The sequence below is a fragment of the Dermacentor andersoni genome, chromosome 1, assembly GCF_023375885.2.
Source record: "Dermacentor andersoni chromosome 1, qqDerAnde1_hic_scaffold, whole genome shotgun sequence".
Taxonomy (NCBI): domain Eukaryota; kingdom Metazoa; phylum Arthropoda; class Arachnida; order Ixodida; family Ixodidae; genus Dermacentor; species Dermacentor andersoni.
The window spans coordinates 248,797,894-248,820,118 of record NC_092814.1 but is presented as its reverse complement, the minus strand read 5'-3'; the positions used below and the strand labels follow the sequence as shown (position 1 = coordinate 248,820,118).

The 22,225-nt window shown below is 48.7% G+C and overlaps 1 protein-coding gene across 1 annotated transcript in view; it reads right to left on the bottom strand.

Annotated features, from left to right (window-relative positions):
• Window positions 1-7,500: 7,500 nt before the first annotated feature.
• The window catches only part of LOC126547779 (uncharacterized), a 106,916-nt gene continuing 92,191 nt past the window's right edge, over window positions 7,501-22,225 (bottom strand). The window contains exons 5-8 of the mRNA XM_050195763.3: window positions 18,891-18,988; window positions 13,543-13,752; window positions 10,601-10,699; window positions 7,501-8,611 (exon numbers count right to left, since the gene is read on the bottom strand). Coding sequence (XP_050051720.2) covers window positions 8,186-8,611; window positions 10,601-10,699; window positions 13,543-13,752; window positions 18,891-18,988 — 833 coding nt within the window. The 3' untranslated portion in view covers window positions 7,501-8,185. The remainder of the gene's footprint in view (window positions 8,612-10,600; window positions 10,700-13,542; window positions 13,753-18,890; window positions 18,989-22,225) is intronic.

The window sequence follows — 22,225 nt, the reverse complement described above, 5'->3', positions numbered from 1 at the left end:
TGCATTTGTACTCGCACGTTGTTGTGGAATTCTTTTTGCAATATTCCGCTGGCTCTTCCGACTGCGTGAGTGACTGCGACGAGTGACCATTTGGCGAGTTCAAGGCCAGCTTGTGGGCGGTAGACAATCTTGATGTCGTCCAAAGGTAGCGGTGGCATTCTGGATTTGCGCGGCGGCGGCGTCCTGGCTGGCTGTTGTGTGGATTGGGTCGCTGCGGGGCCTTTGATGCGCGTGATTTCCTTCTTGCCTTTCCTTTCCCATGTCAGCCATTGGCCGTTGAGGTCTATAGTTCTGTCGCTGTTTTTATCGTAGGTCCAAGATTGCGCGACGTCGCCTTCCGCTGACTCTGTATGCATTGCGCGTGTTTCTTCTTCGCTTGACGTCGCGTCCGTCGCGGTACTTGGCTCATATCAGTCTGCCTGTCAGCCGCAACGCCTGCGAGTGCGAAGCCTCCGCTTCGGCTCACAGTGCACGTGCAACGCCTGTTGCACGTGCGGCAGCGAGCGCTGTCGGCATCCTTTCACGCGTACCGTATGCTTGTTGCACGTGCGACGGCGGTTCGCCCCAGCGGGCCGGCGTGGTCTCGTGCGGCGTTAGGCTTAGTAAGGCGCGGGGTGGTCGGTGAAGATGAAGCTCGAAATCTTGACCAAAACGCCCTCACTTTTAAATTAGGTGGTATCCGCTGGTTCCTTGTAGCTTGCCGATTCTGTCGGTGCAAAATGAAAGGGGTGAGTGTCTTTTTCTGTAGAAATAAGCGCTAGACGTAGGAGCCCATGTGAGGCTTCAGTACTTTTAGCTGCACCAAATTTTTAAAAACTGTCTGTGACCGATAGCAGAATCCTAACCCTTGAGCTAAATTACTCGATGAGGTGGCCATAGCCCTACGAGAAATAAAACTGCTTAACTGAATAATGAACATAATTACACTAATTAAATGTTAATTAGCCACATTACGCCACATATTTCAATTAACGAATTGTAGCCGGTGAGTTCGCAAGGCGGTTCTGCTTGGAACGAATTCTGAGGATTGCACCAGTTTCTATGTATGAATTTTCGAAGTGGGCGACTAACTGCATTGCCGTTCCATTTACTTTTGTTTTTCAATGTATAAAACATCGTCTTATTTTTTTTTAACAGCGGAACAGTCATTTTTAACGCAAGTTTGACGGCGCATGTATCCGAAACCAGTGCCATTCTCAGAATTTGTTCCAATTTGACAGGGCGTGAAAATTCACTTGCTACAATTCGTGAATTGAAATTTGTGCCGGAAAGTAATAGGTTAAGTTAATTGGTAATTATGGTAATTATTCAGTTAAGCACTGATTTATCGTACAAGTAATGGCCACCTCATCGAGTAATTTTGCTCAAGGGGTTACAATTGCGCTATCGGCCACCGGCAATTCTTAAAAATTGGTGCAGCTAAGAATATAAATAAATAAAATACCCTATACTGAGTGCGCGAGGTATTCGAGGACATGGCTCTGAATCGCCATAGACATTATAAAAAGCTTAGAAACAATTCAACAATGACATTACCGTGTGGCTTTAGTTGCATGATCTGTTGCATTTTTTTTTTTTTTTTTTTTTGCGCAGAACGGGATCCTGCTATCTGTGCTGCGTATCATTGAGCCTTTGTAACTGCTGATGTATCCACCAACTGCCAGATCAGCCGACAAGCGCTATGTGCTTAGGTTTGTTATGATCGACCAGTCAGGCGTGAGAAGCATTCAAACGGGCTTCCCCACGTCAAAATAAGTGCCATCTTCTCCGAATCGACGCCACCTCGTTCGCCACAAGCTGACACAAAAGGACAGAAGCAGAAACCGAACATCAAGACGACGTGCCGCTTTTACCCGAGCTGACACAAAAGGATAAAAGCAGAAACCAAACGTCGAGACGACGTCACCGCTTTTCCCCGAGCTGACACCCGGGATGGGCAAAAGGGAAAGATAGGCTCCGGGGGAAGACGGCGACGATGGCAGGATCACCAGTGGTTATTTAAGGCCGTGCTGGCACACTTGTTAATACGACTGCTCGAGACTCAGATGAGAGTCACATCCATGTACCAATGAAGTGAATACAATCTTTTCTACTCTTTTTCATCCTCACTATGCCCGGCTTCGTCCCCGTTTCCTTATTCCTGTGGTGAAGACCCACCTCACCCGGTCGAGATTATATTAACTGGTAGGCAGCAGTAGGATACTCCACCCTTCGTCTTGGCTTCACCAGAATGGTGAGCACTTGACTTTCCGTGAGAATTTGCCAAGTTTTAGTTCGTGTATTTTCTAAAACTGCTAATTAGTTTCTGTGCGTGCAGGCTCCTGTTGAAAGCTTCCTCACGTCACAGCAGAGTAAGAAAGTACTCGTTCAGGATTGACCACGGATTTAAGCAAATCGAGAAAGCCAGAGTTGTTATTAATTTGTGAAGAGTTGGGAATTGAGGTCGGGAAGAGTAAGAGAAAGCCGCAGCTTATTGACACGATTGAGAAGTGCGGGAGCCTTGAGGACGAAATTTCAGAACCATGGGAGAGATAGAGAAACCAGCTGAGAAAGCTGAACAAAAAGCGGTAGAAGAAAGGCAGAGAGCTGATCAAAGGGAAGCTGCAGAAAGAAGGGAACGAGAGGAACAGAGAGCTCGCGAACGAAAGATAAAAGAACTAGACGTGCAGCGGGATCTGGCCATGCAATCGGCAAATAACATCTCAATAAATGAAAGACGAGTAAAAATAAGGGATCTCATGCCATCGTACAAGGTAAACGATGACATGGGATTGTTTCTCATTATTCTTGAACGAATCTGCGAGAAAAACGGGTTGGCACTAGAGAGTTGGCCGCAGCAAATTCTGACCGTCCTTCCTTGCGAAGTAGCCAAAATAATTGCAAGGCTAACGAGAGACGATGCAGATGATTATCAGAAATTAAAAGCTGCGTTGCTAAGGAAATATCGGCTCTCAGCGGAGGCTTTCCGTCGTCGTTTTCGGGAGGCATCTAGAACACCTGGCGAAGCTTTTCAAGATTTCACTTATAAGTTGAAAGTTAATTTAATTGAGTGGCTAAAAGGGCAAGACGCGTTCGGTTGTCACGACAATTAATATTATTGAGTTAATCTACATGGAGCAGTTCTATGGGTCCTTGAGCGAAGAGATGCGCCTGTGGATTCAGATAGGTCGGGCGAAAAGGACTTGGAACGTGCTGCAGTGCTAGCAGATGAATTCGTTGAACGTCGCGAATCCGAGAAAACGCGTGTCAGGCTATTCACTAAATTCAGTAAAGAGGAAAACCGGCACCCCATTCACCACGAAAAGGATGGAGGAGGGACAAAAGACGTGCAGCCTGATAATTAAGGAGAGAATAACGCCGCAGTAAAAGACGATAGAAAAACAGAAAAAGCGTTTTAGGCTAGAAAACCGATCGTCTGTTTCCGTTGCCGGGAGCCTGGACACCTTGCGATCGGCTGTAGGAAGCCTAGAATTGTTTTTTTTTTCTTTCGTGAAAGACGGCAATGGCAACTTGGACCTCTTAGAACCCTACGTTCGCGACCTATAGTAGTAAATGGAATGCCGGGTAAAGTACTTAGGGACTCAGCTGTGGCAATGACATTGTCCACCCTGGGCTTGTGAAACCTGAGGATTTCACGGGGGAATATGCGTGGATCCGGCATATAGTCGAGAAAAATAGTGTTTGCTTGCCCATAGCCAGGGTAAAGATTGAAGGGCCGTTTAGACTATTGCTGACCGAAGCAGCAGTATCACCAGATCTGTCGAAACACTATCCCTACTTATTTTCAAATCACTCGGAGGTGCTGTTGAAGAAGGGCCTGAGTTTTGGCGACCATACGGTCCAAGCTTTCACGTGTTCCAGAACTCAGGAGATCGCGGCAGAGATAAATCACGGCAAAGAAGCCAAATATATGCCTCGTGACAGTGTCATTCAGGAAGTACAGCACATAGCTAATGAAATCAGTGAAAAAGGCGCTAGCGAGGACGCATCTGGGTCAGTGAGAATACCGCAGCCAGGGCTATCAGAGGAATTAGAGACTAATTAGGCACTAAAACGTTCGGGAAGCTCTTCAGACTTACTGAAGGTGGTTGAAGGAACCGCGATGAAAGAAGGGAGCGATTACGTCGCGAAAGTAGAAACAACGACTATCCCGGAGGACGTTTCTTGCCGAGACGAGACCAGTTTAAACAGTCCGAAAAGGTTCAAGGAGGCGCTGAAAAACTACCTCGTACCTCTGCTCTTGGGTGGCTTTCCAGAATCGTCGAAAGAGGAGAATGCCAGGGCGGTTCAGCAGGGCAAGAACACAACGCTCGGGAACTTCAGAGGCGCATTACGCGACCGCCTGGCATGGCAAAAATTGGTTGAACAGCGTAAGGTCAAGCGAGCCAAGTATTCGGCTCAGCAAGGAATAGAGAAAGTCGCCACACCGCAGCGCACAAGACAAGCGAACAGACCATCACGCATAACTTCAAAGGCCTCGTTGTGGCGGGTGAGAAAATGAAGGCGTCACCTAACAACAAATCAGCACGCGTCTCCGCGAGTAGGGGGGCGGCTGAAAGGTTCAACCAAGCGGAGATGTGCGTGTGCGAACAGGGCCAGTCACACTGTCACTGCACTAGAATACGCTACTAGAGTGAGGGAAAAAGGAAACTGACAATTCTTCCCGCGTTTACGGCCTCCTTTTCAGGGATGAAAAAACAAGCCGCGGGCACGCAAAGTGGCAGACGACGACAGAGGGCCGCGTATGCCTGGCGGCCTTTGTTGCCTTAGGTGAGGCCCGAAGGTTTTCAGACAGCGGTCCAACTGAGTGCGCATTAAGCGTTAATAATTGTCAAATTAGGCGCATCCATAAGTTTCTTGTTTGTTGTAAAGGTCCCCTTTTGTTCTTTGCTTTTCTTCGTGGGCATTTTGTTTGTCCGTTTTGAATTGATGATTAACGCTATTGGCTGGGTTTCAATGCGTTCTCAGTCTCTCAACAAACGTGGCTTTCTTGGCAAAAGGAAATACAAGAACTTAGGCATCAGGCTGGTTGAAATACGCACTGAAGTATGGTTCTCTCTTTTGTTAGTTTTCAGGAATCTCAAACGAGGGCTGCAGCTACGATTCTGATAGGGTTATGTGAAGAACGGGTGAACTTGGCAGTTCTCGTAGTTGGTTGGGTGCTCGCTATTTGTTGTGCCTTGGGCTGGACGTGGTTTATTTCCAGGTGTCACCAGGCGGGCCTTGGAAAGATCGGCGAAACGAAGCAAGAAGCACGGGGTCTACCGGTCTCTTCGAGGTTCTTGGATACTGCAGCCCCTTCGAGACCTCCTGAGGCGGCGGACGGGCTGTTATGATCGGCCTGTCAGTTGTGCGAAGCACTCAAACGGGCTTCCCCACGTCAACATAATTGCCCTCTTCTCCGAATCGAAGCCACCTTGTTCTCCACGAGCTGACAGTAAAGGATAGAAGCAGAAACCTAACATCAAGACGTCACGCTTTTTACCCAAGATGACACGAAAGAATAGAAGCAGAAACCAAACGTCAAAACGTCACGCTTTTTACCCGAGCTGACACGAAATAGAAGCAGAAACCAAACGTCAAGACGTCACGCTTTTTATCCGAGCTGACGCAAAAGAATAGAAGCAGAAACCAAACGTCAAGATGGCGTGCCCCTTTTACCCGAGCTGACACAAAAGGATAGAATCAGAAACCAAACGTCAAGACGACGTTCCGCTTTTACCCGAGCTGACACAAAACGATAGAAGCAGAATCCAAAGGTCAAGATTACGTCACCCCTTTTCCCCGAGCTGACACCCGGGATGGGCAAAAAGGAAAGGCAAGGTCCGGAGGAAGACGGCGACGACGGCAGGACCGCCAGTAATTAAGGCCGTGCTGGCCCACGTGTTAGAGACCGCTCGAGACTCAGATGAGAGTCACATCCATGTACTAATGAAGTGAATACAATATTTTCTACTCTTTTTCACCCTCACTATTCCCGGTTTCGTCGTCGTTTCCCAATTCCTGCGGTGAAGACCCACCTCACCCGGTCGAGATTATATCAGGCTGACCAGCGGATTCATGTGTATGAAAAACGGGCGAATAAACTGTAATTTATTACATTGTATTAACTTTCTCCTTCTACCTGTCTAGGCGCTTAATATCGTCCGCACCAGCCCCTCTGTAACTTATCTAGCACATTTATTCCAGAGTATCAGCTTTCAGTCTGACATTGGAAATAAAGCAGTTCCTCTATAGACGCCTTGCAAGTCGACCACAGCGACTCGAGATCACCACCTTCTTGAATGTCGCGAAATGGCTTCTTTTCTGTGTGCGACAAGAGTTCGTGGCCAGTGATCATCTGTGTTAAAGACAAGAGCTGCCAGTGGTCAATGTCGTTCAGACGGTGGAATTTCTCCAGCACGTGGAGGTCATGAAGAGTGAGAACCCCGTAAAGCCGATCATGGCCCCTGACTATCAGCTTCAGGTGCCTGAATAAAGAAATCAAGCTTCCTGTGCACGACTTCATTAGGTGCGCCCACTACGAAGTTATAGATTTGCTTGCGCCCCTGCGCCACCCAAGAACGTCTGGTAGCCAACTTCTGGGATCAAGTCACCCTCCATATGGCGTCCCAGTTCCGGATATCTCAACGCGTACGCCGCTATACGGCGTGCGTCATTGAGAGAAAGATTATCAAACAGCCACACAATTACAAACATTTGCTAACATTGTGGAAGTACTGCCTAACATCAAGACGCACTGTCTGATCCGAGTGCATAGACATTATCGAAGCCGAATTCTGTCAATAATTGAGGCTGAAGATGGTTTTATATAAGTCTTAATAGAAAAGCAGCAAAAGAAACACTGAAAAATATTTAGTACGAATATGCCGAATCTCTTCTCAAATGTAGATGCTATTCGAAAGTCATTATGTTATCGAATACCTCGCGGACCCAGTAGATACGTATGGTATATCATCGACTTTCGCCATCAGCTGATTTAAGTTCGATGCAGAACGTAGAAATTTTCCGCTGTCCCAGAGGCTTTTACTTACCCCTGTTCTGCATCAACTGGGCCCTGCCAATTTCCTAAATATCACCACTCCATTTATAGAAACGATCACTTGTGTTATCTTGCTATACGCGACCCAAATGAGCAGAAAGACGCAGAAAGGCCATCGCTCACTGTTTCCTTTTCAAGGAAACTCAAAGCAATTTTTGTTCGCCCTCTCACGCTTTCTTTTGTTCTTTTTCTTTCTTTGTGCGCGCAGAAAAATTTCGCACGAGAAAGTGCCAGGCATATAACTTCAAAAAGTATACATAACATAATGTATTTAATGCCCCGTATAAGGCTGTGCTCAAAAAAGCTACTTCACTGCAAAGGCAATTACGGTATGCTCTCACTGTTGATGTATATTCGCGCTGTAATTATAGAAAGTATGGTGTTGTTGTATGTGCCATAGGAATTGCACTTTACCGTCGATTTAAGTATGTACGTTATCAGAGAAAACGAATTGTAAGTGCGCGCTGCTGCAAACATTTTTTTTTTTATTTCATGGCTTCAAGTTCGCTGCATCTCCGTTTTGTACAGAGACTAAAATCAAGTACATTCAGCCTATTATAAAAATATCATCGTCAATAACTGAAGCATGCAGGGTTGCGCGCTATATAGTGTATATATTGTTTCGATGGTTTGTTACTGTGACCATCATCACTGCACATCATCACCGCTGGTCAAGATGCGCCGAGTATACAGCGGCACTTTGGAATGTATATCGTCCAGTTCGTTCTACGCATGTACGTGCACGTGAATGGACCCCATAAAAAAAAGAAAAGCTGTTCTTGTACGATGTGCATGTATACGAGGCACTCACGAGTACTGGGAGGAGTCGCACCATCTGCAATAATGTTAAAAGCGTACACACCATAACATGGTTGGCGCAGCCCGCGTTTCTGCATCCACTGTGTGTTCCCGCTCACCTCGAGTCGCTCAGCTGGACATCTTGTGAAACCTCTGACCACTTACAAGTTGCTGCGCGGGCCAGCATTTTGAAATGAAACGCACGCGGAATGGATTGCACACAGTGAGGATATAGCGGGCGCGCCGTCCCTGCGGCTCGGGCAAGGTGTATCACAGCTTATTTTCCAATACGGGACACCCTGTCGAAGGCGGCCGAAGCGTACGTGGCCCGTATCTACATGGCATTCACGACGGCACTTCGCTGCTGCCGGGCGGCTGTGTCACATCGTCCAGGTTGACGGTGACGAAGTTTGCGCTGTGCACGCTAGCCGTCTCGGCGCAGTCCGAAGAGCTGCGGGATGAAGCGAACGACGAGGGGGACGACGACTTGGAGTCTGGCGGTTCCGGCCGGCGGGCGCCTCCTCCTCCTCCGGAGTCGACGGACGAGCGGCGCGGTCGCAGCACCACGGGCCCCAGCTGAGGCGCCGTGCCGTCGGCTTCGTCCACTCCGGCGGGCGGCTCCCACGAGAGCCGCGACCCGTCGTCCTCCTTGGCCCCGCTGCCCGCCTTGGTCTTCGCGCTCAGCTTGGGAAGGAGCCGGCCGAGCGGCGCCTCGGCCATCAAGAGCGCCAGCTGGACGCAGTAGGCGGCCAGCGTGGCTACGCCCAGCACCTGCAGGACGGGGGAAGAACACACACCGGGCACATTTTCAGAAATAGCTCGAAGGCTAGCGTCACGTTCGGGAGAACGCAGAGCGGTAAGCGCGCACGTTCAAGCGAGTTTAGACGGGCGACGTCGAAAACATTCCCTCCAGAATCAGGGGTTATGGAAGAATCAATCAATCAATCAATCAATCAATTCTATTTCAATAGGAGGACACGGGACTAAAGGTCGTGAGAACGGCTCGACAAAGATCGATCCCTAGATATTTGAGTGATGTGAATCAATCAATCAATTCTATTTCAATAGGAGGACACGGGACTAAAGGCCATGAGAACGGCTCGACAAAGATCGATCCCTAGATATTGGAGTGATGCGCAAGTGACCGCCCGCTGTTCCCATCACAAGTGATAGTGAAGTTCGACACAAGACCTGCGATTCTCTAATTGTTTCGAGTATCAACAGTTTGTATTTAACTGCTACAGAGCTCCGTTTACGTAGGTTTACGTATATACTATATACAGGACTTACCGGATCAATTCCGGTACCCCGCCAATTAACTATTCTGACCTTACATGCAAACAACAAATACTTGTTTGAAGTTTGAAGACCACCGGCATCAGCAAAAAATCTAAATTTCTTTTAGTACAGCTCCGCAATGTGGAACTTTCTTCAATACACTGTACTGGTCGAACACATACACGTAGACTGTACCACTTGATTTCAGCCGGCATGCCCGGGCTATGAAGGGAAAAAAAAATAGTGCCACAATTCGCTTCAAAACTTTTGCTCGCGATTGGGCGTGCAGATGGATGGATATGGCTGCTGTGAGCGTCCCCTTTGAAACGGGGTGGTGGGTTGCGCCACCAAGCTCTTGTTCTTATTTTGCCTAATGTCCTACCTATAGTATTGAAACACACACGCACCCACACAGAAAGAATTCCCAGCATCAGACTTTATGAACCACTACTGGGGGCTTTGGTTTTGTATGCCTCCGTTGTTTGGGGTCTCCCTACTTTTCTGCCACCAAACTTCCAGTCAACTCTTACTAATCTCTGTTGCGGACATGTTTACTTTCCCCCTGCTATCCCTGAACTCAAGGGCGTCTTGGAGGCCAGAGGAGCCTAAACCGACAGCTGGGCAGATATCTTCACATTCTAATAAATTATGTTCCATCATTTACCTAGCTTTAACGCTTCTTCCTTGGTATACCTCGCTTTATACGCTTCCGAGGCATTCTGATCGCGCGACAGCCGTGTACTAGCTCCATCTGTGAAGGAAGCTGTTTCTTTATAACGAAAACACAACCTGTACTAAATTGCCTTTATTTAAGAATCCGAGGACACCTAAGCACTTCTTATGAGTTGTGAATGCGAAAGTATTAACGTCCAATCGAACGCCGCTGAGCGGTCCTTCGAGTTTTGTGCTGCCAGTACTGTACCACAGCGGTGCGTACTGCCCGAGCCAGCAAGCCGCAGCAGCCTGCAGTGCCAACGCCGCATGCCACCGACGCCCTGCGCGACGAGAGACCGAGGAGGCAGCAGCGGCCACCAAGGCCGGCAGGCGCGCGCAGCAGCGAAGCCCACTGAGGGTGAGAGTGATATGGACCAAGGGTCGGTTTCCGAGAGCGAGAGTGATGTGGCGTCGCGGCCATGATCCTCTCCTTCACGCAACACCTGGCGCACTATCTTTGCAGCAGATGTTCCCTTTCGCCCGCTCTGTTCCGTCGAGGAACGTTCGTGACGTGGCGTACGTCGCACACAATGGGAATTTAGGCGCAGTTTCTCTGCTACAGACGCCGCCGGTTTTTTTTCGCTCAATAGGTCATTTGATGCTTTCGCATAAAAAAAAATTCGCGGTACTGTTAGCACCTTCGGTAGCTTATTAGCATAACAAGACCCCCTCCCGATTGTCCCAGTTCTCGAACACGACCCGCAACTCAGCAGAAAATATAAGTGCACTATCGCGATGTGTGCCAAGTGGGACGAATCGAATACTCACAGCAGCACACTGGTATCCGAGACGGTTCCCATGGTAAGCAATCATGAAGGCATCCGCAAAGAAGTACAAAGCTATTGTTACAATCAGGTACAGGCATTCCTGCGTGACATAAAAGTGCACAGACGTGAATACTCGCAAAATACAAGCTGATGGGCACTTGAACAATAAACAATGTCTCGCCTGTCTGATCCAGTGACCTCTAACCACTAAAGCGGCGATGTGCGGGCCGCGTGTTGTCAGTGAATAGATAACACACACGGAGGAAGAAAAAAAATAACTTAGAAAGGAGCGTCACGTGGCAATCTTGAAGCCTAGTCATAAAACTTAAAAAAAGGAAGAATTGAGAGGAAAGCACCGAAGCACGTGATGGCAAGTGGTCGTTTCTAATCGCCGCTGCTGCGCTGGGTTCGTCGTCTGTTTGGTGAACTAGTCAGGGGTTGGTGCACTAGTCAGAAGCGCGCGGCTAATCCTGAGGATACCGATATATTACGTTGACTAGAAAAGTAACAGAAACTTTGCCATAAACAATGAAAACGCAGCGATAGACTGTTCTGACTCAAATATTGTTCGGCCCTGTACTACATGGACCTCTGTGCATACAGTCCTGATGGGATGTGGTCAGTGGCGTATCTAGGCCGTCTGACGCCTAGAAATTTTCGGTGAGGGGGGGGAGGGCAGGGTTGATGTTTCAGCACTAACATAGTCGCCTTGGATACTCCGCATGTCCATCCCCCCACTTCGCTTTCGTTCCCACAGATAGCGAATGCAGCAGGTATACACGCTGTTTTGTTTTCTGCACCAAATAACACAGGATGCTGCACTGATAACTTGTGATATGCGCATTTGCACATCTGCTGTCAGACGGTAAGGTATGGCGGCCAATACAGATGCGGCATCGTGGAGAATATGGCTCACAAGTAACAAAGATATTGTAATGAAGTTTTAATCAGCGATTTTAGAGGCAACATTGCACTTGCAAAATTGAAGCCCGACAGTCATATGTTGCCGAACAACAACTTCACAAAAATCGTGAAGGTAGAACGGCGTGCAGTATTTTGGCTGTGGGCTGCTCTGAACCCAAACGAAAACTAAATAGCGTGTCAGTGACGCTGATCTCCCCACCTTATTAGAAAACGCCACCTGCTTCCTTACTGCGCGAGTGCCAATGCTATGACAGTTACGAGTTCTCTTTATTCTGATCCATAAAGCTTTTATTTGCTGCTATTGGCAAAGTGATTATCCAAGCTGCGGTACCTCCAGAAGGTTGGGAACGGAACAGAGTGCACGCTTCGCGTCGATTCCTGACGTCACCACGCAAAAAAAAAAAGGGGGGGGGGGAAGAAGAGAAGGCCGTCATCAAACTCGTGCCAGCGAAAGCTTGCGCTGCTGTTGGTCTGCACTCGCAATGGATACGATATTGGGATCCACGTCACTGGTGCACTATTTCATATTTCTTTCGGTACTGCCATACTGGGCCGACCGCAGTGCCAAAGTACTGCAGGCTCTAGCACCCAAGCCGATTTTGTTTAGAGAAGTTTTTGTTAAGTTAATACGACTTTGGGTCCTCAATTCCCGAATTGCAAAGTTTCCTTTATAATTGCTAATTAAACAGGCACTTAATATATCCTATTTTAAGATAGCGTGCACTGAACGAAAGGGGGACCCAAGAGCCACATCGCTAGACTGCTTAGCGACGCATAAGCCACACATGAAACGTTCCGCTAAGGCAAGTAGTTTAGTGACCCCTTAGCGAATTAATTTTTAGCCCGCACATTCGTTAAATTATTACGTAAGATGTTGATAAAGCTGCATCCGAGAATTTTGCGACACTATATACACATCTGGTACATCGGGTACATGAGCTCGGGCTACTGGTTACCGGAGCATTCTTTACCATTTATGCCCAGTCAAGCCGGTGGAATGAGGGAGGTTTTCAGACATATATGACCCCCCCCCCCCCCCCCCCCCCACCTGGCACCCGGGGCCCACGGCCCCCCGGCCTCCACCCGTTACTACGCCACTGGATGTGGTGTGACCAGGACGCTCTGAAGTCTCGAGTTTCCTAAGTGAGCATGCCTTGAGTAAAGACCAGCTGCTATTCCGCAATTGCAACATACGTTCTAAAGAAATTGGTTAAACATTTTAGTTACTTAGTCTTAGTTACAAAGCCTTAGTTACTTAAACATTTATTCAACAATTATCTCAACTTCAAGTGACCGCTTGCGCGACTAATGCGTCGGCAGAAAACCTCCCTATTTCTAGTACACAGTGTTTAGAATTAATTCGTATTCGCAAGAACACCTCCTAGGAAAATTCACCAAAGACTTGAAAAACAGATCAAGTGGAAGTCAAAAACAGTTATCGTGTGGCCAACACACTAGCCTAACCCAGGCGTAAACGACATCATCCTGTTACAGAAAAAAAAAAAAAAAGACACGGCTTCACCCGGAATCGCTGGTAAACTAGACACTGCCCCACGCCTCCAATAGTGCGAGGGGGAACATGTTATCAATTTAAATCCTTGAATTAAATTCTGGGTTTTTACGTGCCAAAACCACAATATGATTGTGAGGCACGCCGCATAACTAGTGGGGCGGAGGGCTCCAGGTCTATTTTGACCACCTGGGGTGCTCTAACGTGCTGCACGGCACACGAGCGTTCTAAAAAGCACTTCCTGTTGGGCTAGTTGGGAGCTGTTCATTATAAAATATAAAGACGCCAAATAAACGGGCACACACAAGACGCGCCCTGTCCCGTTCTCTTCCCTTGTGTGTGTCCCGTTATTTGACGTCTTTATATTTTATAACGAGCGTTCTAGCATTCCACCCGCCATCGGACCGGTATCGAACTCGTGCTCGGCAGTGCAACGCCGCTGAGCTACCGCGGCTGGTGCAAGTTGAATTAGTTGAGTCGGTGCCACCGCACGAATGACAGAATCTCACCGCGAACGGCCGATATTTTACTGGCACTGGCACACGGTGCGCCACGCCCAGCATGCGTGCCGAGAAGATGGCGGCCGTTACGAGCACGCTGGTGAAGCTGACGAAGGCGAAGAAGCGGTACGAGTGCACGCAGCCAGGCGGCGCACAGTTGAACGCGCCTCGGCACTCGGCCACGGACTCGACGCAGATGAAGGCCACCAGGCCCACCACCTGCGAGCGGCACAGAAGAACGGGAAGGAGTTAGGGCAGTCCGGTTTCAAAGACTCGCAGAGAGCGAACGTAACTGCAGCGGGAGCACGTGCACTACAAGTTAGAGGGACTTTTGTGGCGAAATAAGTGTTGGTTTTATTAGTCAATAATATTGTCACATTGCAGTGACGGTCAAGGACACAGTGGCAAAACTGGGAATGACGAAACTAACTCTTTATTGAACTTGTGCCCCTAAAAGCAAGCGACATTCAAAGCACAACGATAGTGGCGAACACAGTCGGCAATCGTCGAAAATCTGATCTGCGGGCAGGCACGTACGCAGGATATTTTTTTCGGGTGGGGGGGGGGGGGGGGGGAGGGGGCAAACCAAGGTAACATTTCTATGCAAATGAGGGGCAGGGTACTTTTACTAGTATAAATGTGAATAATGCCCACCATTCGCCATAAAGACGCGTAAACCCGCAAAAGAGAATTGAAATAACGTGTATCTCACAGTATCAATTGTATAACGTGTACACCTGTGAGATACACCTTTTCTTTACTTGGCAAACAAAGAGCCACATCAAATAGACTCGCGCGTGAAATATGCGCAGGAAGAACCTTGCAAGAACAAGTTAATAAGCGAAAGGGCCAAATAAAGATTTCTAGTAGCGTTTTTCGAAATAGCTCTGGAAGAATTATAGAGAAAGGCATATTTGCGGAACAATCACAGTTCCCTTGCATCCCTCGTTTACTGCTCTACCAAGTGCCAAAACCGATTCGTGTTGTTATTTGGGAAGTTGCGTAACGATTCGTGGTCCCAAGTCCCGTACAACCGCGTAGAGCGCAGGACGCTGTGGGGTTCTAGACGTACTGAGGCCACCGCGGAAGGTTAGAAAAACACGCCCATTAGCACAGCAGGGAAGTGGATACGTCAAGCGGCTCGATTCATAACTGTAGAAGCGTCATTCAACACACGGAATTACTCTCAACTTCCGGTGGCGTTTTCTCTACTTCCTTTTTAAATAAAAAGATATAGATCCATAAAGATTTTCACGAACACTTTTCGCTTTTCCTCCCTGTTTGGCTGTTGCCGTGGCTTTCTCCCTTAGTATATCGCTTAATTTCTCATCTCCTCGCGACTCTTGTTTCCAGTTGCCAATTTTGCACAAAACGTGCTGTAGAATTAGGGAAAAACCAGACGAGGTAACGGGTGACAGTCACATTGCTTGTGGGTTGAACGGTTATAGCAGGGTCTCATGATGGACGCTGTTTCGCAATATTTTATTTTCCACCCTATCCAACCCATATCGCGGATATATGGTTCCTAATATCTGCCAGCGTCGCGGAGAGCCGTCATTCGGGGAAATAAAGAAGCAAAAGGAAAAGTTAAACGCAACTGGCGTTTTCTCCGGCCACAACGCGTTCCACGAGCATACAGACCAGCTGACTATGAACCTAACCCCTTTCGTGGTCCCTGGATCAGTCTAAATAAGGAAGGCTGAACTAACGAAGCAACAGCGATGCGCGTGATCGTTGAATAGATGGTCAGATCAAAATTTTGTTATGCATTATAAAGAAAATAAACTATGATAATTACAACAATAAACTACGCCCTGCCTGCTGCAATAGATGGTGACAACTGAATGCATCTTGAGTTAGTAGCGCGAGCACCGAATCGATGAGAAAACTGGTCTCCACACCCCAGGAGATGCCGATAACTACCGCCATCCAAAAGGAATGCAAAAATTGACCACCATTCCACTCTCTGAAGATGGAATGGCAGCGAAAGCTGACGACAGTCAAAGCTCTCAAACGAAAAGCAAAGTGTTTCACCTCCGCTGCGGGTCGGCCTGAAGATAATGCAATATCGGGCCGACCCGCGGCGGAAGTGAAGCAGGCGTTAAGCACCCCGCATACGCAGGCCGATCCCGAAGATAGTGCAACACTGGGCGGACCCCCGGCGGCGGTGAAGCAGGCATTAAAAACTCCCCATACGCAGGCCATTCCAAAGATATTGCAATACCAAGCCCACCCGCGACGGAGGTGAAGCAGGCGTTAAGCGCTCGCCATACGTAGGCCGATTCGAAAGATATTGCAATACCAGGCCCACCCGCGGCGGAGGTGAAGCAGGCGTTAAGCACTCCTCATACGTGGGCCGATCCCGAAGACTCCGAAGGGCGCGTTGTAGGTTCCCGAGTCCAAAGGGGTATGTGCCATTGATCTTGGACCCTTTCTTCACTATCACCAGGATCGGCACACATGATGATTTTTTCAGTTAACGGACGCCGAAAAAAACTACAGAAGTTAGTCATACACTGCTTTCGCTGTAAAAGGCGGCAAAATGTTGACCGCCAAGTAGATTGATTTGTCGGCGCTTTAGGAATGTGTGTGAGGAGTGGTGGCGTGGGTTGATAAGGGGGGGGGGGGGGTGCCGCTTAATTTCGGGGGGGGGGGGGCCTTGGGTACGTGCCTGTGTGCGGGTCAAGCGCGTCGGCTTTCAGCGCTCGGCGACGCCACGCCAGCGCGGCCGACAGGCGCGGCCGACAGGCGCGGCCAACAGCCGGCGCGAGATGCGGCTACATTCCGCGCCGGCCTCGTCGCCCAGAATGCACCGCGTCTCGCCGCTGGTGGCAGCGCGTCCCCCTGCACATTGCAGCGAGCTCACAGCATAGAGAAAGTCATTCTCACAGTTTCTTATCCTGAAACTCCTACTGGCTGACGCGCATGCTGCACCTTTATAGACGACGAAGCTTCCAGCGTAATCCGCGTGCCTTCCAAGCAGTACTACACAATTTGCGTCGCGCATACAACCAGATTACGCAAGGTTCGGTGAGAAGAGAGAACGGATGGAACCATCGATAACATTCGAGAAGCTTCTGATACATGCAGGCGCGTCCTGCGCCGAGCGATAGCGTTTAACATTTGTTGGTCGGCGAAAAGCGGTCACCGAGAAAGATAAGTATGTGTCAATATCTCGAAACCTCTCTTCTCCCGTAACAATATGTATCTATACCAACGGCGCTTGTGGTATGTATTTAAAGAGAAAAAAGAAATTGAGGAGTACATCCCGAAACAGCGCAGTGGGTTAGGGCTCTGGATAAATTTTCACGACCAGAGGCTCCTTAACGTGCGCCAAATGCACGGTGCACGAGCGTTTGTGCACTCTGTCCTTTAGCGGCCGTCAAGGTCGGGAATCGAACCCGCGACCTTGTGCTCAGCAGCAGAAAGTCATCGCAACTGAGCCATCAGAGCGGATTGTGAGTATTTTGTGTGTTCTATCATCGTTTCAGGAAAGTTGCAACCAGCCCACAACTTGCACAGTATACACAGTAAGGGGACACAGCGTTGTGTAGTACATGCCTCCTTACTGTGTCTTGTGTTCTATAGTGCTGTACACGTTGTCTTCCTTCTGTCGTTTATATCGCCGTTGTCACTGTTTGCCATTTTAATAAAGGTAACTTTTAAAAACCTTTTCAAGAAAGCTGTTGAACTGATAAGTTATGCGCGACAAAATAAAAAAAATCAAGGGCGTGTAAAAGCGTCATGCACAGCCAACGAAAGCGCATTATACGCATACGTTTCTGAAAAGCCCGTGGATAGCACATGACGTCACAGCTGTCGATTAGCGTTTTATGTCACACACGTGGTTTTGCGGGGTATATATACTTTCGTATTTCCGCACTGAGTGACCACAGAGCGCGAGCGCGCTCGTCACAAAGGATTCTACGTGACGTCATAATGCATAAGCCGAGATACCAAGGCGTTTTATAGAACTTCTGGCGGTCCATTGCCGACTGCCACCTGCCTGTCGATATACGCGTATACAGGAGGACGCAATCGTTTGGAACTTCGGTACGTCTACGGTGCGCCCACGTGACCACTTTAAAGAAATTCTTGCCGCGTCCTTGCTCTGGTATCCCGGTTGACAGTATACCTGTAACATCCATATCCTTTTCCCCTACTCTGCCTCGAATAAAATGTATTGTTTGACGAGTTGGTACATAATTGGCAGGCTGAAAGCGGGCGTAAGCTAAGAGCGGCTGGAACGAGAGAGCCATATAGGACCACATGCAACGGTCCCGAGTCCCTTCTATGAACCGCGCGTACTATGATAGTGCTCGCTTCTTGACTTACGAAGAAAAATACAGTGAACGCACAAAACCAACAATACGGTCATAAGAATTGCAGTATATAAAGGGCTCCGGACGCGAGCCCTTTTGCACTCTACATCCACCGGAAGGCGGCCATCGTCGTCGCGTATCGAAGTCGATTAATGTCAGTGGTGGTCCGTACTTAAAAGAATTTCCACTCCTAGACATGAAAGTTCCCTATTCTCAGCACTTTTCCCCGCATGATTTTAAAAATATCCCCGCAAATTCCCTTGCATACCCACACAGATGTAATCTTTAAAAAAAGTATCTTGCCAACCACGGATATTAGATGAAGGAACTCACGTTGAGGAACATTACCTGATATATTGCACATTTTGGTCGGACAGTATAGTGAGCACTCTGTTTCTAATGTGGCGTCCTGTTCGGTTTCGGACATCTCTTCCGCGTATTCGGAGCTAATCGACTACACCGCCGCCCTGAAACTTTTCCATACGTAGTAGTTTGACTTTTCAAATATTGACGCAACAGTTTGAATGTTATGTTTAATTGTTATTGCCTGTTAAACAATGCCGACTATAGCAAGTTAAGCCCGTGCACTGACAGTGATGACCATATTTTGTCCACCGCTTTGAGTTTAATATTCACTGCATAAATCTAAAATTCCCTGTAATATCAGAAAGATTCTCCTTCTTCCCTTTGGTGCAACATTATGGCTGAAAATTCCCCCAAAAAAGGAAAAATTACCTGCACGGAGCATCACTGATTAGTGTTGAAATGGGCTTGTTTGTGCGTCATTTGAAAGTTTTTTCGGTGCAGGGCAACCAGCATAACCAGTGTGGTGCATCTCGCGTGTCTTGTTCCGTGTCTGCGTCCTTGTACTGGTTGCGCTACACTAAAACACCTTCAAACGAGTATCAAACCCACGATACACGCAAGTGTTTAGCACCAGAACACCACGGTCATTGAACCATCGCGGCAGGCAGGTGCAAAACAAGTGAACCAAATTACACTAGCACGTTTTCCTTCTTTTTTTCTTTCACCTACCATTTCGATGACCTGGAAGACGCCATTTCTGGACTTCACGTAGCCGACGTTAGCTTGAATTTTTGTTGCGCCGTCCTCTTCGGATGGCTTTCCCATGTCTGAAATGCACGAAGACGAACTCAACAAAAGCCCACAAATTTATTTCTTGAAGTGCTGTTCAGTATAATAAGCATCGTCATTTACACACAACGTTACACTACGTAATGCCCAGCGCGATGTCAGACGGGAAGATGCGTGACACCCTGTAGCGCTGCTGACAGCATCGAACATGTCGGTGGCTTAGCCGAACACACCGCACTGATATCGCCAAAAGAGCAGCAATGTGGCAGTCTAGGTACGTTGGTATTCCATGTTTAAGAACTGTACAAGCGCAAGGAAAACACAGACGAAAGAAGGCACACATACACGCGCCTGTGTATGCTTTCCTTTATTTCGGCTTCTGGGAAAGCCAGCGAACAGGTTGGCAAGGCGAGACTGACGCCGTTGTGCATAGAAAGTAAGTCACACGCACCACACCTCCCCTTCCCCGTCCGCGTGCACTCACACACGCTCATCAAGGTGGCAATCTAAGAGTGTGCCTCTGAGCGGGGGTGAGGGAGTGTTCGAAACACGTTTAGTCGCGTTCTTCTGAAGCCAACTCGTCTGTGTGAGTTTTAATGGGAAATACTTTCGCGGAAGAGTCGTCAGCTCCATTGCGCGCATCGAAGTTGGCGTTTCCAGGCAGTGCTCCAAGAATGTTGCAAGATGATTTGAAGAGTGATATCACGTATTCTGCTTAACTGCCCACTTTAGGACGCATGGTGACGATGCTACAGGCGGAACAGCTACTTGCCCCGAATGTCAAGCTGCTTGTGCGGAACCGCCACCTCCACTTAGTGAACACCTCCCCACCCCCCTCTTTCCTCCATCGCTCCACAGAACGCACCGAACCGCACCACAGAGTAAATCACGAGCACGTCAAAGATAGATATATTTATTAGCACTACTTCGTTCGAAATAAGTGAGCTTTTGTAAGCATGCAGGGGAAAAAAAGAGCCACTTTAGAGCCCTAAAGTGACTATGCTTTCTTAGTTAAATTGAAGAGGCCGTTAATACGCCTTGCTAGAGTTTGAAGTCACATAGGCTGTCACAATGAATCATTAGGTTGCCGGTTACTGAAATGCTATGCGGATCGAAAACACTCGGATGTCTTCTTGAAAAATAGCTGATTCTAGTTTCTTGCCTGAAAAAAAAATATGTTTTGAAATTCTGCTGTTACACATAGAAAGGTAACAGCAAAAATTGCTCTATAGACAGTATGAAAAGTCAATAGTCAACCAATAATAACGTAACGATAAACCAAAAAGTTTATCGTTCATTGGCAGCCGCCATTTGAGGCTCGATAACTGGCTGCCACTGAAAATTAGACAGGTACAGAAACCCACTCTCTATTTGATATTGTTACGTGTGGAAAGACACAGAATAAAGAAGCTATATACAGGTTATTTACACTGGAGCCAGATCGCCAGGCCGACACTCGCTCGCGGCAAGAGGGCACCGACCCACTTCGTCGTCGTTCTCGCGACGGCTCGTACCTTCAGCATCACTCGATGATATCGTAATACTACTCCCCGGCGGCAAAAGCGCCGTCACGGTGCTGTTAAATATCCAAGGCGCGTGGAGAGTTGTAGGGTTTGAGTCGGGCGACGTGGACAATGTCACTGGCTGTCACAGTGGAGGACGTAGTGGGCGTGGCTAGAGCGATTTCGTAGGTGACATCGGTTACTTGGCGAAGCACGCGATATAGGCCTGTGTAGCAGGAAAGCAGCTTTTCACAAAGCCCAACTTTACGTGATGGTGACCAAAGCAACACGAGGGCGCCGGGCACAAAATAGACATCACGGTGACGGAGGTCGTAGCGTTGCTTCTGTTTGCCTTGAGAGACTTGTAGACGAGTGCGCGCAAGTTGGCGAGCATGGTCAGCATGGGCGATAGCGTCACGGGCATAAGCGCTAGTTGAAGCTGTGGTGGACGGAAGCACAGTGTCCAGTGGTAGCGTCGGTTCACGGCCATACAAGAGGTAAAAAGGCGAAAAGCCAGCAGTTTCGAGACGGGAAGAGTTATACGCAAATGTAATGTAAGGTAGAGTCTGGTCCCAGTCACGGTGGTCGTCTGAAACGTATTTGGATAGCATGTCTGTAAGGGTGCGGTTCAAACGCTCAGTGAGGCCGTTCGTTTGAGGGTGGTAGGAGGTGGTAAATTTGTGCTGTATTGAGCAGGCACGCATGATGTCGTCAATGACTTTGGCTAAGAACGTACGGCCGCGGTCTGTTAGCAATTGATGCGGGGCACCATGAATCAAAATGATATCATGCAGGAGGAAGTCCGCAACATCAGTTGCGCAACTGGTCGGAAGAGCGCGGGTTACGGCATAGCGGGTCGCGTAGTCCACCGCGACTGCAACCCACTTGTTTCCTGATGTAGATTCCGGAAATGGGCCGAGAAGGTCTAAGCCGACACGATGGAAGGGCTCGGCGGGGATGTCCAGCGGCTGCAGGTAACCGGCGGGGAGCTGGGAAGGCTTCTTGCGTCGTTGGCAAAGTTCACAAGCGGCGACGTAACGTCGTACGGAACGGGCAAGGCCCGGCCAGAAAAAACGGCGACGTACACGGTCATAGGTTCGAGATACGCCGAGGTGTCCTGCTGTTGGTGCGTCGTGAAGTTCTTGTAGAACGGTTGAGCGGAGGTGCTTAGGTATGACAAGTAGGAACTCAGAGCCGTCCGGATGAAGGTTACGACGGTACAGAGTACCGTCGCGGAGGACGAAGAGGCGTAAAGTGGCGTCGGCCGGAGAGTGTTCAAAACGGTCGATGAGTGCTCTGATGTAGGCGTCACGACGTTGCTCGTCGGCGAAATGAAGCAGCTGCGACACAGAGAATACACAAGCAGCACTGGTAATATTGGAGGAGTCAGGGTCGTCAACAGGGTAACGCGACAAGCTGTCAGCGTCTTGGTGCAAGCGGCCAGACTTGTAGACCACGGAATATGAAAATTCTTGTAGCCTCAAAGCCCATCGACCAAGCCGTAGGATCCTTTAGCGATGAGAGCCAGCAGAGAGCATGATGGTCAGTGACTACGGAAAAAGGGCGACCGTAAAGGTAGGGACGGAACTTCGCAACCGCCCAGACTACAGCAAGGCATTCGCGTTCCGTAATGGAATAGTTGCGCTCCGATGGTGTGAGGAGGCGGCTTGCATAAGCAATAACACGATCCTGGCCACACTGACGCTGGGCCAAGACGGCACCTACGCCATGACCGCTGGCATCTGTACGCAATTCTGTAGGGGCATCAGGGTC